An 18555-nucleotide genomic window follows, 5' to 3' on the forward strand; every position below is an offset into this window, starting at 1 on the left:
AACAGCTGAATAACTGTAATTGTTATAATAATTTCTGGAATTATGCTTAAAATTAATATTTTTGTTCTTTTTAAAATTTTTATTGTTTCATTATTCGAGATTATCTTCATCCATAAAAAATTAGTCAATAGAAGCCGAATCTATCAAGTATATAAAATCGATACTTGGAAAAAAAAATTAGCGCTGATAAGAAGAAAAAAGGTGAAAAAAAAAAGAAGAAGAAGAAAGGAGATTCAAGAAAATTAATGAAGGCCGAGGTAATTTGTCCGCATTGAAGCATTTTACGTCACGTTAACCCTAATAATCATTTAACCCTATGAGACAAATTTCAGCTTCAACAATTTTAACATCTCTAATGCTACAAATTATCCATAATCTTTTCTATAATTAGTTTTGTTTTTTCCGTCGTTCAGAAAGTGCAAATTAATTCACCTGAAGAACAGTTCTTTCCCTCTTTTTGTCCTTAAATATTGAATTTAAATATTTTATCTGTAGCATTATATAATATATTATTCAGTTCAATCTAATTATCACGGAGAGAACTTTGCAAGTCTAGAAAAACATTTTACATTGATATCTATAAGAATATATGCAGAAAAATATGAAAAATCTCGGATTCAATATATTAAATTAAACCGCTTTGCATACATTATTTTTCTGGTATTAAATTCCATGATCAATTTTTATGCTTTTGATTTATGAAAGGAATAATGCATTATTGAACATTTAAATTAAAAATTTTTTTAATTAATTATTTTTGTTATGTTTTTGAAATGCACCATTTATACGTATGCAAAACGCATAAAAGTGGATTAAAATCTGAAAAAATGACTCCATTTAATTGAAATAATGCCCAAATTTGATTTCCTGAAAATATAATAAAAACAATAGCATGTGAATGAATTCAGACAGAGCATTGGCATTAGTTTTCGATTTTTTATTCTTTCAGATTTATTTTCTCAAACTCATTTTACTTTTATGCAGATTGCGATTGTTTAGAATATTAAAAATTATTAAAAAGCCATCTGCACATTTTTTGTTGTATTTTTATAAAACAAAAGTATCTTGCATGCTTCTTATCAAGAAAATAAGTATATTTTTTCCCTGGAAATATGGATATACTCCACTTAAATTTATTCCATAATAATACATATTGTTATTTTTCTTTATAGTTGACTTATAGAGTAGATTGATACATAAAAGGTTCATTGATATTCAAAATTCACGTTTTCTGTACCTTGATCTGAAACTTTCATATAACATTATATAAATTTATTTTTTATATTATATTAATTTTATTATTTTACTGTGAAAATAAATAAATAAATCCATTCTCAATTTCTGCACTTTTTTGTTGAATGTACTAAAATATTGCACATTTACAAACTGTTTCGGGTCCATTTAAATATCCTAAAAATATATATACTTTAAATTATAATTCAAAATTTTACAACCAAAAAATTATAATTCTTACTATAAATATAAAATTGCTGAACATTTCATTAAAGATTTGAAGAAAAAAAATCAATAATAAAAATAGAAAACATTCTTAAATCCCTAAAGCTAAGTTCACATATTATTTGATTATTCAAAATTATCTGCATACTTATATAAACTATAAGGAAGGGAAAATAATAAATAAAAATTTGATGAGCAAAGATTATTTTAACAAGCTGATAAACTCTGCAACTTTCATTTTGGGGGAAATGATAAAATATAATTAAAATATTTAAATAGTTATAAGTACTATCAATAAAATGATCTTATTCTGAACAAACCATTGTGCTATATGAAAAGAAAGCTGTCTTTTTTTTTAGAAAATGTATACAATTGTTAATATAGTAGTTAATTATAAAGATCACAATTTTTGTCAGTTTTTCACATTTTTAGGTGCAATTTTATCTTTGTGATTTTATCGTATTTTGTAGTTTTTTTTTACCTTTGAATTTCCGTTTCAATCTTCATCTACCGAACGTTAATGGAGAGAAATATATACTACATAGGCTCCCAACATGACTAAAATCAGTGCTGTCTTTTTTGCAATGTTTTTGCTCGAAATCAGATTGCGCAGATGGTATTTTATAAAAATTATTCAGTGAATAATATTACCTTTCTGGAAATAAATTATAAATTTAATATAAAATATTAAAATTCAATATAAATGTTGCAATTTTTTTTCAGTTTCAATTTGCGCAGAAATATTACTATTTTGCCTCTAAAACCAAAGTTTAGAATTGGAGTTTTTTAAAAATTTATTACTTATTACTCATTTTTTTCTTATAATAGGATATTTATAAAGATTTTCTAAAATGTACTTAGAACCAATTCATGATTTAAAAATCAAAATTAATTTTATGGGAATAAGACGGAACAAGTTAGGATCGGAAACCTGGATATAATCCAATGATTGAAAAATTAGATTTATTGAAGAGGGAATAAGATTCGAAGATCTGAAAAAAATGTCGGAGATAGTATTACAAAGATAGAAGAACTAGAATTAAATAATATTGCTAATTTCTTAACTGTTAAATATTTTTCAGGAACTGAAAGTCTGCTTTCTGTAACACCTCAACCATACAATTAGAAAATAAATTATTTTTATGCTACAATTCATTGCTACAAATGAAATCAAAATAAGACTTATTATTAAATATAAAGATAAAATAATAAATTTCAATCATTAAATATATAAAAAAAAATAATGTATTCTTGATAATTTAATTTCACCCATCTGATTGAATCCAGATATTGTACAAAAATAATTAGTATTCTATATGAAATATCAGGTAATAATGATGCTGAAATACTTACATAAGACATCTATCGTAATTTTAGCTTTTAGTGGGTATGTTAAGGCTGCATGTATTGCTTCACAAGTATATGATGCTCCATTGTCATCCATTATAACGTACACAGTAATAGTACTAAGAGTTGTATGAACACGAGAACCAGTGATTTCTTCCCTGGGATGAAATGAACCTAAAATAAAACAAACAAAAATTTGCAATTATAATTTTGCTAAAATTGAAACATTTTGGTAGCAACAGTTTCAATAATTTTATCTTACAACAACTTTCTTGTATATGAAGTATAAAGCATAGTTATTTTCAAGAAATGCTAAGACAAGTTTTTGACAAATCTCCAAATCTCAGATGTTATTAAGTTTGAAAAACACATTTTGAAAATATGTCTATGAAAACAATAATTCAAAATAATAATAATAATAATAAATCTTTAAGTTAAAGGGATAACATTTTATATGTGGACATAAGACCAAATCAAAATACTTCTATCATTTTAAAGAAATGCCTTTAGATGTATGATATAATAGTCGTAGGAAAATGATATAATAGTCGTCTGTATGATATAGTCATATAAAAGCAATTTATACCCACAATTTTAAGTTTTAATTATCTTACTTTGTTAGATTCATTTTGAACCATTTGAAAAGTTTTATTTTTTTACCAGTAGGTAAAATGAATACTTTGACTAGACTGCATAAATTTAATTTAAATACGTGACATCATAAAAAAAATCAATGGAAACTTACAAAGACATACAAAAATACTCAGAATCGCTTACACAAGTTCTTTTCTTACTTTTTTACGACCTACTCCCGCAGGCAAATTTTAAATTAGAATATTTCAATTCAGAGTAGTCACTTGAGAGGAAACATTGAAATAAGTAAAAGGGTACGTAAACATTTAATCATTTTTTTAGGAAATAATGATGTCCCCTTTTAATCAAATTATGTTTAGAAAACGATATTTTATCAGACGAAACCATAAATCACACTGATATATGGAATACATTTTCCACTTCTAATTCAAAGTTCAGTTTTTATTTGTGTAATTTGTTTGGTCTTATCCTAATATTCATTTTAAAATAAATCCTTTCATTTACTTTTTATTGTTTTTATCTTTTTGATAAATAGAAAATGATTAATCTTTTAGATGAAATATTAAATTGCTTTGTTCTAAAAGTTGAAATCGTTTCTGTGAGGTTTCTTGTTTCTTTCTTTACTTCCTCAATTGTTTCAAAATCCTATGTAGTATATTGATTTTGTTTTCCAGAATTCTGCAGAAATATAAAGTACCAAATATGATAAACAGTTTAGTCAAAATGTAATCTACACTTTATAGGTATATGTTTAAAATTTATTAAACAATTAATAAATTAAAAACTTAATAATACAAATATAATTCATGTTTAATGAAATTTAAAAAAAAGCATAAAAATGAATTATTTCTCATAATACATATAGAAAAATTAAATATACTTGTGAAAAAATATTGTATATAATTAATGTTTTCCATAGACGATTTAGATTTTGGTTATTGAAAAAATAGTTGAAAAGATGCTCTCAAGTACAATTTTATCACAAATCGTTGATTTTATCATTAATTTTCTATATTTAAGAGAAACGTGACATTATTTGTAGAACTTACATACGCATATTTACATATATATATATAATGGACATAAGATATATCACAGGTATATATTTGAATATATTTAGAGATTTTAAACAGTACTAATATTTGTTTAATAAACCAATATTTGTTTACAAGAGATAATAAACTAGTGCCTGTTTATGATTTTATTCTAAATTGATAGATTTCTGTTAAATACAATATTGTAATGAATCGGGAATATATATCTTCTCGAAAATTAATATCTTTTAATAATGATTTACAGACATTCTTAATGGACACTGAAATAATATCCCACAAACGCCGAATTTGGTTATGCACTTGGTGACCAATAAATAAATCATCTAGAAATACAAGAATTGTCGAACCGAAAATTATTAAGAATCGAGATTTGAGGATTTTTTTTTTTTTTTTTTTTTTAATTTTGTCTTGTCGGAAAGCGTTAATAAGCACAAGGGGCTGAAGACAGTGAACAAAAGTCTTGTCAATGTTAAGTCCATTGCAAAAGGTTGATGTCAAACACTATTGATTGTGATGTTATTTAATTAGGGTTTTGTTGTCTATTTGCGTACTGTCGGTTTCTACAAGTACTGTTCATTGCGTTCACTTTGGTTGTATTTTTTTACATGTGGTTTGTGTTTTCCGTGGAATAAAACATCGCTTTCAATTATTCGCCTTATTAGACTTCTTCAACCGGAAACAAACGCGATACTAATTTCCAGAAAAGAATCAATTTAAAATTGAATAATTAGTTCATTGTTTAATTATGCCTCCCCCACCTTCATTATTTTTACTTCCTGTAATTTTTTTCTGTTCTCTCATAAATATCACATCTATATGTAATTCCAACATGCTGATAATTTTTTTTAGTAATGATTCCATTCCGAAAGTAATGATACCATGGTGATGATATAACCTGCTTGATTGTTTCTTCAATATTTGTCGTATCACATACATTTGAAAATAAAACAAAAATGCGTAACAGATTTTAGAAAAAAAAAATAATAAGCTCTACTTATTTTGATGATATGTGCCCTAAATTTTATACAAAGCATATTCTATATGTATTTAGAAAATTTTATTCATCTGAGAATAGTTTAATTTCGATTATTTTGTATATAACTAAACCTTTTAAAACAATGTCTTAACGCATTACTAAAATTCGAATACTATTTCACAAACTTTTGTGTACTGTTAACAAGTTTATTGAAAGCAAGACTGGGGATAAAAGTTATTAATAGGACCAGACCTCAGGAAAATAACGAAGAACGAAAATTTGAGATCAAAAAATGGAAAATAAATCGAAAATCGAATACCCTGAACATCTTTTGAATTTGAAGCAATTGGCGTTCTTGGAAACCACAAAGACTTAAACGATAAATCTATTTAATATAAATTAGAGCAAATATACTTAATATAATACAAATATACAGAATAAATTCAAGACATAAGTTTGCAACATGAGTTAAGTTGTTTTTTCTGTTCCGCTAGGATTTATTCTTAAAGTTTAGTTGCAATGGCCTTGGAGAAAAGTTAAATATTTCATTAAGACTTAAAGGAAATGGGAAAAATAGTGCGAAGAAAGTAGAATATCAGCTGTAGTATCGGTAAAAATGGTATCACATTCAGGGTTTTGGTTTTTACTTACTTAAAAGGGGAGCTGTTTTTTGCTGAAATTGTCGCACAATATCTTTAATGAACAATCACATATTAATACTTAGTAGCAAACTCCCTGACATCAATAACACCTTGGCAACTATGGTGCATAGAGAAAAATAAGTGAATGAAGGGGCGAGGCATTTTCTTTAATTCTTTTTCAAGATGGGTAAACTTTTCATCGCCATTCTTTGCATATCTTCCTATATGACGATATCATTCAGCTCGTTTCCAGTAAAGAAGAGCCACATGATGGCGGATAACCAATGTGCCTGTTTCGGTGTTTGGATCATTATCCCAATGGAAAATGAAGCCAAGGCCAAGACAAATTCTGTAGATACGGATGCAGTAAAATTCTAAAGGATGTTTTCATTCAAAACCTTATTCATAATTCCATGCATCCACCTTAGAGAATCAATGCGATGGCGAGAGACATATCCTCAAACCATGATATTTCCACCCTCATCTGGTACTTGAGATCAAAACGAGTATGTTGAGGGAGATGAAACCACTGCATCCCATTACTAAACAACGCTTACCCTTACTAAACAACATGTACTTTCGTCCGAAAAGACATCCTATTCTTTCTTAGTCCAGACCTTCTGAAGCTTCACCTATTTTCTTATATAGTTTGTGATTCTGAGCAGAGATCATTTCTTGACAGGGCGTCTTCCATTCATTCCAGGAGATTGTAATTACAAACAGAGATTGCAAATCTGATATTACAAACAGAGGGCTTCGAGTTTTTGGGGTCACAAAGCTCATGTGCAATGTCTACAGTTTTCAGGCAGGGGTTACTACGCGGGGGATTAATACGCGAAAAAAAGGGGATTAATAAGAAAAAGCGAGATATCGAAGGTAGACGTTCGAACATAGCAACGCTCGGCACTCCCCCCGTGATCATCCCGTCTTTTCAAGAATTTCGATATTCCAGTCAAAGAAATATTGAAATATGATTGAAGTTCTACCAGAGTCAAGCGTTGAACACGCACATTAATTTTATTTTGGATTTCCTTTACTGAATGTCCAATTACGAAGGCCATGGCGAAAATTCATTATAATCAAGAATAGAGGACATTTAATCAAGCAAAATGCTTACATAGAAGCGCCCAAAACAAAATCGGTAGATAAAGAAAGGACATCACTACATACATGATGAATTTTAAATTTTTTCAAAACTTGTTAATTATTATTGCAGTTACTTGTAAATATATTTATGTTACCTCTAAATACGCGGTACTGCCACTCAAATTTAACTCTGAATTTTAAAATAATTTCTGACCTCACTAAAAGAAAATTTATTTAAAAACATGACCTTGACATTTTTTGAACTGTACCTTTTAAAAAGAAACCATACCTGTCAAATTCATAAGAAAAGAAAGCAAAAAATATACTTAAGCACAATATCATTACCGTTAATACCTTGTTTCTGCTATACACTTTAAAGGTACTTAAATTACATAAGTAAGCCCCGTAGTTATTTTTTCAATTGAATAAGTTATAAATATAAATTATTCATAGAATTAAAACTTTAATGATTTTGTAAAAAAATATTTGATGGAAGAAAATATTTTTGAATTTACATTCTCAATATCTTTGATTCTTTCATGAAAAGCACTGAAATGTTGAAATTTAAGTAATTGAATCTAAATTCAGCTCAATCAAATTTAATCAGTTCAGATTTAATCATTTTTTAGGCTAAATCCTAGGGACGGGTACCGCCAAATTTGGCTCCAAACTTTAAAGATAAAATCGCCAAAATAGTCATGATATTGAGAAATAAAATTCTGAAGATTACAGCGTCCGCGAGGCTTGGCGAGAAAAATTTGGCGGAAAATCGCCAAATGGTACCCGTCCCTAGAACTGTACCCATTTTTATTTAAATAATCGAAAATAATATAAGTGGCTTTAATAATCTATTTTATTTTACAGTGTATACATGTAAATATATTATATCCTCATTACAAACATCACTCTCTACAAAAGACAAAATCATAGCAATAAAGTTTTCAAGAAAATGCGTACTAAAACGCGACAGTATGTCGATGATTTATTGAAAAAAACTATTTGATGAATCAAAACTAATAAAAGATACATTGTATTTAAAGATCGTTAATGCTGCTACGTCTGAAACACAAACGAACTTATCCAAATAGAAATAAATATATTTTAAATGCAAAAATGGAACAAAAAAGCAATACATAATGAATCCGGCCTGAAGATTTTTTCAAGGGTCAACTTCAGGCACGGATTCAAACCAGGGATTTTTTTCTGTGGTCTGACTTTGTTCCTTCGTGACTCGAAAATTCCAATAAATTGAAGTTTTGACGATAAGAATTAGTACCAAAAATCAAAGACAATAAATTACACAATAATAATAATCAAAATATTATCTCAAAATTCAAATCAAATCAAGGCCATAGCAAAATTGAATCATACTGAACTACAAGAAAATCTTTAAAATATAAAAGCAAAAAATATACAAAGAGTAAAAATGAATCAAACCAAACTACAATAAAAACATTAAAGCATAAAGACAAAGAACATACCATTGAAAGTACAACTCTAAGAACTTTTATGAAGAAAATAAACCTTTAAGTGCAGATCATAATAAACAAAACTAAATATTCCCGCGTTTAAAGCTGAATACGCCCACATTGTTTGGTCAAATGCTTCGTCATCCTAAGAAATACATTGAATGATCTCAGCGCCATCTATTGAGTTAAAAAATCAAAAATAATAAACTAGACAGCATACCTTTAGTTGTGAAAAAATAGAAAATAATTGTATATATATTAGAAAATGGATAAACCTTCTCTTATTAAAACTTCAAAGTTGCAAAAGTTTTTGGGAAAATCATTAGAAAAGTTTTTAATGATATTATTTGTTACTTCAATATAAGAATTTTTTTATTATAAATTTTTAATCGTTTAATTATGAGAAAATTAAATTTTTGAAAACTTTAGAATTTAAATTAGAATGGTAATTACTAAATTTATTTACTTTTAAGTTAAATTTATACCTTTTATAGTTAATACCTACTAAAGTTTTTCCATTAGAAATTCCTATTTTTAAATCCAGATAACTAACATTGTATTGACTTTCGTTCGTTTCAGCTAAATTTAAATCTTGGATAGCAACAAATAACTACAATATCATTATCTATGTTTAACAAAAGTAAATCATCAATATAACTCCAAATGTTTATTAAATTATTTTCTTTTCTCATAGTAATGTAGATAAATAATGGTTAAAGCACTTGAAAAAGTTGTTCCTATTTTAATTTCTTTTACTTTTTTATAAAAATTAATCCCGCTAAAAACATAATTTTCTGAAATATTAAATTTATCTAATTCAAGCCAGTTACTTTTTGTAATAAAATATCTATTTAAATATTCATCATATATAAAAAGGCAAACTTCTATTAACTTTTCATGAGATAGATTTATGTACAAACTTTCAAAATCAAAAGTATTAAGCCTATTAATATTGTTATCTTTTACAAAATCAAGAACTTTTTTGTTACTATTAATTATTAAGTTATCCTCATCTTTAATTTTTTTCAGGATTATTTTTCAGCATTTAAAGAAATGTTTTCCCATGTAGTAATTATAACTGCAAGTGCTACAAGTCATGAATCTTAATCACGAGAGGTCAATACTTGGACGAAAGTCAAATCTGTACAGAAAAAAAAAATCCCTGGTTTGAATCCCTGCCTGAGGGTGACCCTTGAAAAAGTCTTCAGACCGGATTTATCATTTCTCGCCTTTTTCTTCCATTTTTGTATTTAAACTTGATATTTATTTCTATTTGGTTATTGAATGTGTAGTTATTCTTTCTTTAATTTATAATTATCTAATTAGACATATAAGACATGTCTATATTTAGATACAGCTATATTTTAAACTCTTGAAAAAAAATGAATGAATGCTGGTTCAACTTCGGTGTTTAGACAGAAAATAATTTTTATCTTTTATATTTTTCCTTTCCATATTGATGTCTATCAAGAAAGAATATAAGAATAAATAAATTATAATGCAAAAAATATATAAAGATATTTAAAGTAGTTATTCTTTTTAATTCTGATGTTGTTAAAATCGTCTCGACTTCGTCAAAAAGTCAACAAATGATCCACATCATGTAAGATAAAATTCGCTTTCTAGATTTGTAACTATCGAATTTCAAAACTAATTTACTCAGCTTGGATTGATTTATTTCTTTATTAAAATACAACGCAGTCTTTAACCACCGAGGAAGTATCAAATTTATTTATTCAACAATGAAATCAATCTTCTGGACCAAACGATTCCTGTTATTTTCTGCGGTTCTAACATGAACAAAAGTAACTGATTTTTTAAAAAAAAAATGTTTTAGAACTAATCAAATTATTGAAAGATGGCGCTATTTTATTGCCATTTTACCATCCACATACATATACTCATATATATATATATATATATATATATATATATATATATATATATATATATAGTATTCTGTTCAGCATAATAAAACATGGAATTGCGATTTCAATGCAAAAGAACTGAAGTGAAGAGAGAAAAGTAAGTAGGAAGAAGACGAAGAAAAAAGTTACTACAGTGTAGTAAAATTAAATTAGGGAAATTGAAGTGAATTCTTCAGGGATATCTCTCCTAGCATCCTCAAAAGCGAAGCTCCAATAAGCAGGAGCGATATGCGAATATTAAACTTGATTTTTGGAATGGAAATGGAAAAGAAATTTTCAATCTGCTCCGGCTGTTTGAAAGTAAACAGAAGTTTTCACAAAATGTTCCCTCTCTCCTGTTATTTGATATTATAATTCGGATCGAAATATTTGAAAATATGCAGAGCCGAATTCATCACGAAGAAGAAGAAAAAGAAGAAGGGAAATTTATTTCGGTATAAGTCGTGAACAAACATTAATAGATTGAAAAACAATTTTAGACGAAAAAAAAAAGTGAATTAATCTGAAACGTGCTTCACTGCTGCTGTTTTTCATTTATTCCCCTCGAATCTGAAAGAAGTGAAGTCACTTCATAAATACTGATTACTCTTTCGTCTATTTTATTTCTGGCTTTTAATAGTTTTTATTTTATTTGAGTACAAATATTTTATGACAAGTGCCACAAGAAACAACAACAACAAATATTTTATTTTAAAGTTGTAACTTAAATTATCTAGAGTTAGATAAGCATGTTTTAAATATATCTCCCTAAATATTGATTGGCCGGCGTTCTAGCATAGGGGTAGCGCGTATTTCCCGTGATCTGGGCGCCCCGGATTCGAGTCCCGGCTCAGGCATGATTGTTCTTCTTTAGTGTTCTATATGTGAGGTGTGTGAATGTCCCCCCTCCCTCCGTAGAAACGGTTGTGCATACGAATGTGAAGCATGAAGTAGCTAAGTCGTACTCTTGGCCTTAGTTTGGCACTATTGAAAAAAAAAAAATAAACAAGAGACGCTCTCTCGGCTTAAAGCACTGACAGATAACTGTCAGCGGGCTTGTAAAGTGCCATAAGTCCCAACAACAACAAATATTGATTGGGTTAAATGTGAGTAATGATTTTATAAAAGGAAAGGAAATTCTTTACTTTTTTTAATCACCTTAATAAGGTTAACAATTGCCGAAAAAATTTCAAAATATCAAATTATGGTCAGTTTGCGTAGAAGTACCAATCATTTTGTTTTGCAGAAATGATTTAGTTTAATAATAATGAGTGCTTTCAGCATCTTATTGTGCCGGCGTCCTGGCATAGGGTTAGCGCGTCTTCCCCATTATTTGGGCGTCCCGGGTTCGAATCCCGGTTTGGGCATGGTTGTTCTTCCATTGTTCTATCTGTGAGATGTGTGAATGTGCCCTCCTGTAAAAAGGGGTTGTGCAAGCGAATGAGTGATGTGTGAGTAGCAAAGTCGTATTCTTGGCCTTAGTTGGCGCTACTACAAAAACAAGAGACGCTTCCTCTCCGGCATAAAATCGCTGTCTTCGTAACATCGGGCTTGTCCGTGGTAAGTGCCATAAGAAACAACAACATCATCTTATTTCCAATATTTTGAACAAGAATAGTTTGCTTTAGACATAAAGAAAGACAAAAAAGTAATAATATATGTACTATTAGGATGTACAGCATGAGAAAATTGTTTGGTTACCTTAAATATAAACGTTTATTTAGTCTTGGATTTTCATATTTAAGGAAAAATTAAGTTTTTTATTGAATTGTGACTACATATTATAATCTTTTCAGTATATAATAATCTTTTCCATATATTAAAATATCATCATCATCCAACACACTATAACATGATGGTAATTTGGATGATAATAATGACATTTTTGGAAGGTTCCTACTCATTTTTAGCTATAGCAAGAAAATATGGGAAGAAAATGTCCCTAAAAGTAAGATTTTGTAAAATTGTGCTCTCAATTATTGTAAAGTGTTCAGTCTTAGGGAAATGAAACAATATTATTATGCATTCCGTTCGCTGATACATATCCAAAATTTTGGTGCATAACTGTTAGAAATTATTGTTCAAAGAGTTAAGACATCATTTTCCAAAAATGAAAAAAGTAAATTGTATCTTCAATAAAGTATTCTTATAAAAGCTACATTATTTTAATTCTTAGGTTTATTACAGAAAAAATTAGCTACAAAGATATAGCTTGTCGCAGGGTCATTGGTTCTCAAAAAAATAAATGTACCTTTGGAATTTTCTTTTAAAATTTTTATAGGATGGTTAGATATTACAGAAAAATGCAACTTCAAAGATATAGTTTGTCTTAGAGGTTATTGATTCTCGATAAATAAATGTAACATTGGAATTTGTTTTTAATATCTTTATAATTTGGTTAGATTCTAAGACCTGCATTTTAAAGTTACTTGTACAATTATATGTCAAATTTGCGAGATGTATACCAATATTTTATTCAATAATTACTATAAAAGAAAGACTTCAGATTTTTTGAAGAGATACCAGATCTAGTTAACCCCTAGACATGTAGAAGAGAATTCCTTTAGGATCAACCACTATTTTATTTTCTCTATTATCTAATAAGATGGCATTTATTTAGGAATTTTTTGTTGTTGTTACTCAACAAAATACTGAAGAATGCATGATATATAGCAATCTCAAGTATTTTTTTCTATTTAATTAAACATTTATGAATGCTATTATTTAGATATTGTCTAAAAGCAAAAAATGCTAAAAAAAACCCATGTATTCACGGTGTACGGGCAGTTAATTTAAATCCCTTAACACAATTTTTTGTATACGAAATATGAGCATATGTTTTGATTATGAGTTTATTCTCGGTATACGGGCAGATAATTTAAATTCCTTAACACAATTATTTGTATATGAAATATAAGCAGATGTTTTCATTATGAGGTTATTATATTTCAAGAAAACTTGTTTGATGCATAATTGCCGTAATAATTTCATCGGGTTTTTCTATCATTAATATTTTTGAATAATAGCACATCAAATAGGCACTTAAAATATTTATTATAACTGAAAACTGTTACAATATTGTAATCTTTTTACAATGTAGATGATAATAAATGCAGATAAAGCTCCATCAAAATATCCGTTTCAGAAAATTAAAACTTGCAAATCTTCATTGAAATTATTATCGAAGAAATGGGAATCAGTGAAGCGTGTACTCACCTCCTTGAAGAAGAACTCCATTGCGGTACCACTTGAGTTTTGCGGCCGGCTTGCTATGCCTCGAAATGCATGTAAGGGCTATTCTTTCAGCTTCGCGGACCTGCAGAGTGCTTCCGTTTGCGTGGTTCTGAATCTCCAGTTTCTTCGGAGGAACTGAAATGTAAGGCATTCTTTAGAATGGTCTCAAATAATATCGATATATTTGATATTTATCAGATTTATTAAATTTAACAATGTTAATCCTTTATTTTTTATAGAAATTTATAGAAATTTCTTTCTTTCAAGTTGAAGTTTGCTAATTAAATATGAATCTTCTTAAAAATTAAAAATGTTAAAATTAAAAAGAGCAAACTATTAATTTTATGCTTAATAATTTCACCAAGAATTTTCTAAAATTGCCTAAAATAAAATAAAATCAATATAAAGTGTAATAAAGTGTTGCGCTTTTACATTATTTTGCTCCCTTGCATTTTAGTGTATGTAAATTGCTTCATAATTTAGACATTAATAAGTTATATGCTTAAGCTCTCTCTCTCTCTCACACACACACACACAGAGAGAGAGAGAGAGAGAGAGAGAAAAACAAACAGCACAGACACGCGCGCACACACACATACAAAGAACACACACACAAACAACACACACACAAACAACACACACACAAACACGTACACACACACAAACACAAACACGTACACACACAAACACAAACACGTACACACACAAACAACACACACACACAGACAGACACAAACACGTACACACACATACAAACACAAACAACACACACACACACACATAAACACACAGACAAACAATACACACACACACATAAACACACAGACAAACAACACACACACAAACACAAACAACACACACACACAAGCAACAAACACACACAAGCAACACACATACACAAACAACACGCACAGACACACACACACACACACACACACACACACACACACACACACACAAGCAACACACATACACAAACAACACGCACAGACACAAACACATACACACACACACACACACACACACACACACACACACACACACACACATACATACACACATACTGTCTTAAAATATATCTAGTGCCTTGTTAAAAATTATATTATATATATATATATATATATATATATATATATATATATTACATAAAGTAATAAAATAAAGTGAAAGAAGCTAGACAAAATATCGGATAATCTAAGATAAAATATAATGGGAAAAGATATTATTTATGAAATGTTAGGGTACTTAAATCGATATATAGAAAACTGTTAAGAAAGAATATCATGCTCTCAGTAAAAACTAATAATAAATAAAACTTTAAAAAAATTCTAAAATTTACTGTATTAGCTATGGCAAACCATGATAATGATTATAAAATATATAAAAAGCCAATACGTTTTTTCCTCAATGTTGGAATAACCTTCACATTAAATTGCATGTCTGACATCTTGCAAATGTTATCATTTCACTTATAAAAAAAAGTTATATCGTTTCACTTATAAAAAAAAGTTTGGTTTCAAAAGCAGTTTGCTTCTAATACTGTAAAACTACTTTTTTGAGACATTATAAAAATATGCTGAACTATTAAGGATGATTAAATGTCAGTAATAACGTTTCATTATTTGTGTATAATAATGTGTAATGATCTGTTGAAAATCATCTACACATAGAATACAGAAGCCTGCACAAGTTTTTCAACCAAATTTTGATTCAACGAATTCTTAAAGCAATATATTTTCACATCGTCTTGTTTTTTATTTTTTATTTTTATTCCTAACGAGAAAAATATAAATCAATATTTATTCTTTTCAAAACTACGTTTTGATTCAAACTCTAACGGAATCTTTAATTCCACTTTCTGAACCCCGCGTAAGAATAAATTGCATCTTTCAAGAAGTCTTTTCAGTTATCGAATTTCTCGCCATCGATAGAAAAAAATTGCTAAAATTTATATTACGATTAGGAAATAATTAAAGTAAGCAGTTATAAATTTATCTGAAAACATTCGTTTACGGAGCCCTTTTCCAGAATCAATCTCAACTTACAGAAAAATAAAAAAATCAGATAAAGTAATAAAATCTATTTGCGGAACTCCTTTACTTATTGATTCTTCATTGATAAATATATAGTTAAAAGTGAAGTTATCATTTAAACGGTAGATTAAATCGTTCATCCAAAACACAAATATTTTGAAAGTGACTGGAATTTACCAAACAGAGTTTATTTGTACTTATTCATAATGAAATTGTAAAGAATATTGATGTTATGAAATGCCTAGTAGAGATTCAAAAGACAAACTAAAGATAAAGGTAAAAATGTAATTTTCTGTTTATTATCCAATGCTGTTAAATAATGTATATTTGATTTTTGGATAAATAATAATTAAAAAAAATTATTTTCCTCAAGTCCTTAATTATTTATCTAATATATAAAAATGAATTTTTGTTTGTTCGTAGTTTATGAGCCGACATACCATTCAACCGATTGCGATAAAATTTTGTCAATTTATTACTTGCACATGCTCGAAGGTAATAGGCATAGTACAATTATTAGTATTTATTTTGAATGAATAAAATTGAAATAAATTATAACAATAAAAATTAAAATGAAATCTATAATCGCAAATTTCATGTGAGAACATTATTATTTTAAGTCATTATTTATCTTAAATAATATGTCATTAACCAGTTTAAAACGGTTTGAAACAATCACGAGACTTCCCTATCGATCTCTCTCTCTCTCTCTCGCTATATATATATATATATAATGATAATTTTTTTAAAACTCATTATCAATTTTTCTAGCTGGCAAACAACGTTTTGGAGCTCGACCGATTTTGAGATGAAATAACAGATATGATGTCATAGTTCTACCTCAACCGTTTAAAAACGCATCTGCGGTTAAAGAAGCATGCGTGATAATAAAGCAATACTGGTAAAAGCAGGTCAACCTTTTTAAAAACGAATCTGCTTTCAAAGAAGCATACAAAATAATAATGCAATACTGGTAAAAGCAGGTAAAAAATATATGCGATTAAAAGATGATGATGAAAATTGCCATTTATGCTTTATTCATTGTCTACGCGATTTCGAGCTTCAAAGCCCCCTAAACAAAACCATATCATGTTCTCACATGATAAAATAAATCATTTCATAAGTTTCTATGATTAAACATTATTTTAAAATTGACAATCGACAAAAAACAAATAGTAAATGGCACATGCCATTCGGAGTTAATCTCACATATATCCAACAAAATAAAATTTTTATTATCGATCCCGAACAATGTAAGTGGAATAAAATCGAAAATGTTTAATGCAAGCGCTATTTTTCTTTCCTTTTCATAAATGTATAATAATCATTATTCAAGATGCACAATATTTTGTCTCCGGCAAACCGCATATATTATTCAGAGTGTATCTCACACATACAAAATAAATTTATTATTATTGACACAGATCAAAGTAATTTATATATAATGGGAATTTTCCAGTGCAAACAGTAATTTTTCTTTTTCATTCAGTGAATCGACTAACGATATTTTGGTTATACAAGCATATATCGCGTTAATTGCTTCGTCAAAAAATATGCCTTCCAAATGTTAATCTTAATAGATCTATCAGCGCAACACGTAGAAATAAGGAAATTCGAGCTTCTCAAATAAATGAGGAACGACAAATGAGCACTGAAGCAGAACGATTATGAATTTCAAATTCACGTGCCTCGGTGTCTCAAGATCAACGTGCTGCAAGAAACGAATGACAGCATTTCTGTGCTACCCGATCACGGGCATTACAATCAGAAGAAAAACATGAGGCGAGAATCGAGGCATTTCTTTTGACCGAAAAGTCAAATGGTGAAGATATGATTGCTCCACGCATTTCTATTATTCCCACCATCATGCATTTTTATTTCAAACGACTGCAATTTCTCATTTGGCTTGCGTTCTGGATGACCCTAAACAAGGTGCAAAACCACTCACTTCAAGTGTACGGATTGAATCTAGAAAACACATGTATTTCCCATGATCAGTTTGGATGTTCATGAGTGGGTCAGTCAAGAAATTCATTTGTTTTTAATGAAGAAGGAGAAATAAAAAATATTGTCTACTCTAAAGTACTTGAATAATAAAGTAAAAAATATATATATACATAATAAACATTATTTATAAATATCCTTTTTATATCATTCAGTTTCAATGAATGTTTTCATTGTCGACAAGAAAATAAATATCATTTTTTCTATCATTCCTAATTAAATAAGATAGCTATTTCAACTTCCATACGATGCTTCCAAAATTATTTATTCTCCGGCAGCAACGCTCTAGGCATCAGTTTATATGTAATAAAAAAAATTTTATTGTACCATCAACTGAATTATTATATTTTTTAAATAAAAGCCTTTTACTGTTAAAATATTTTTTTTCAAAATCATAAATATTTATTTTTCAAACACTTTTGTTTATTTAACAGATGGATGATTTTCTGAATTCTAATATAAATAAGGGCATTTTTTTTTACATTTTTGACTGGAAGGAACGTGCTTTTAATAGTTTTAAAAATGATAAATTTTCTTTCAAAATTATTTTTATTGGAAGCATTAAAAATTAAACATTCATTAGAATTATTAATTTCTTAAGATTTAGATTTCTTTTCTTGATTCTCGTTCCTTTGTTTTTCAAATCTCTTTTGAATTCCATTATATCTTCAGTAAAAAAAATATGTCTAAACTTCACTCATCGAAAAATAAACCTCGATCCAAATTCTTTAGAGCCTTATTTCCACAATCT

General features: G+C 28.1%; 1 protein-coding gene across 1 annotated transcript in view; it reads right to left on the minus strand.

Annotated features, from left to right (window-relative positions):
- The window catches only part of LOC129968147 (nephrin-like), a 494644-nt gene that overhangs the window by 228202 nt on the left and 247887 nt on the right, over positions 1-18555 (minus strand). Inside the window, exons 5-6 of the mRNA XM_056081964.1 lie at positions 13750-13902; positions 2812-2979 (exon numbers count right to left, since the gene is read on the minus strand). Coding sequence (XP_055937939.1) covers positions 2812-2979; positions 13750-13902 — 321 coding nt within the window. The remainder of the gene's footprint in view (positions 1-2811; positions 2980-13749; positions 13903-18555) is intronic.

This window comes from Argiope bruennichi, chromosome 5 (assembly GCF_947563725.1).
Source record: "Argiope bruennichi chromosome 5, qqArgBrue1.1, whole genome shotgun sequence".
Classification (NCBI taxonomy): domain Eukaryota; kingdom Metazoa; phylum Arthropoda; class Arachnida; order Araneae; family Araneidae; genus Argiope; species Argiope bruennichi.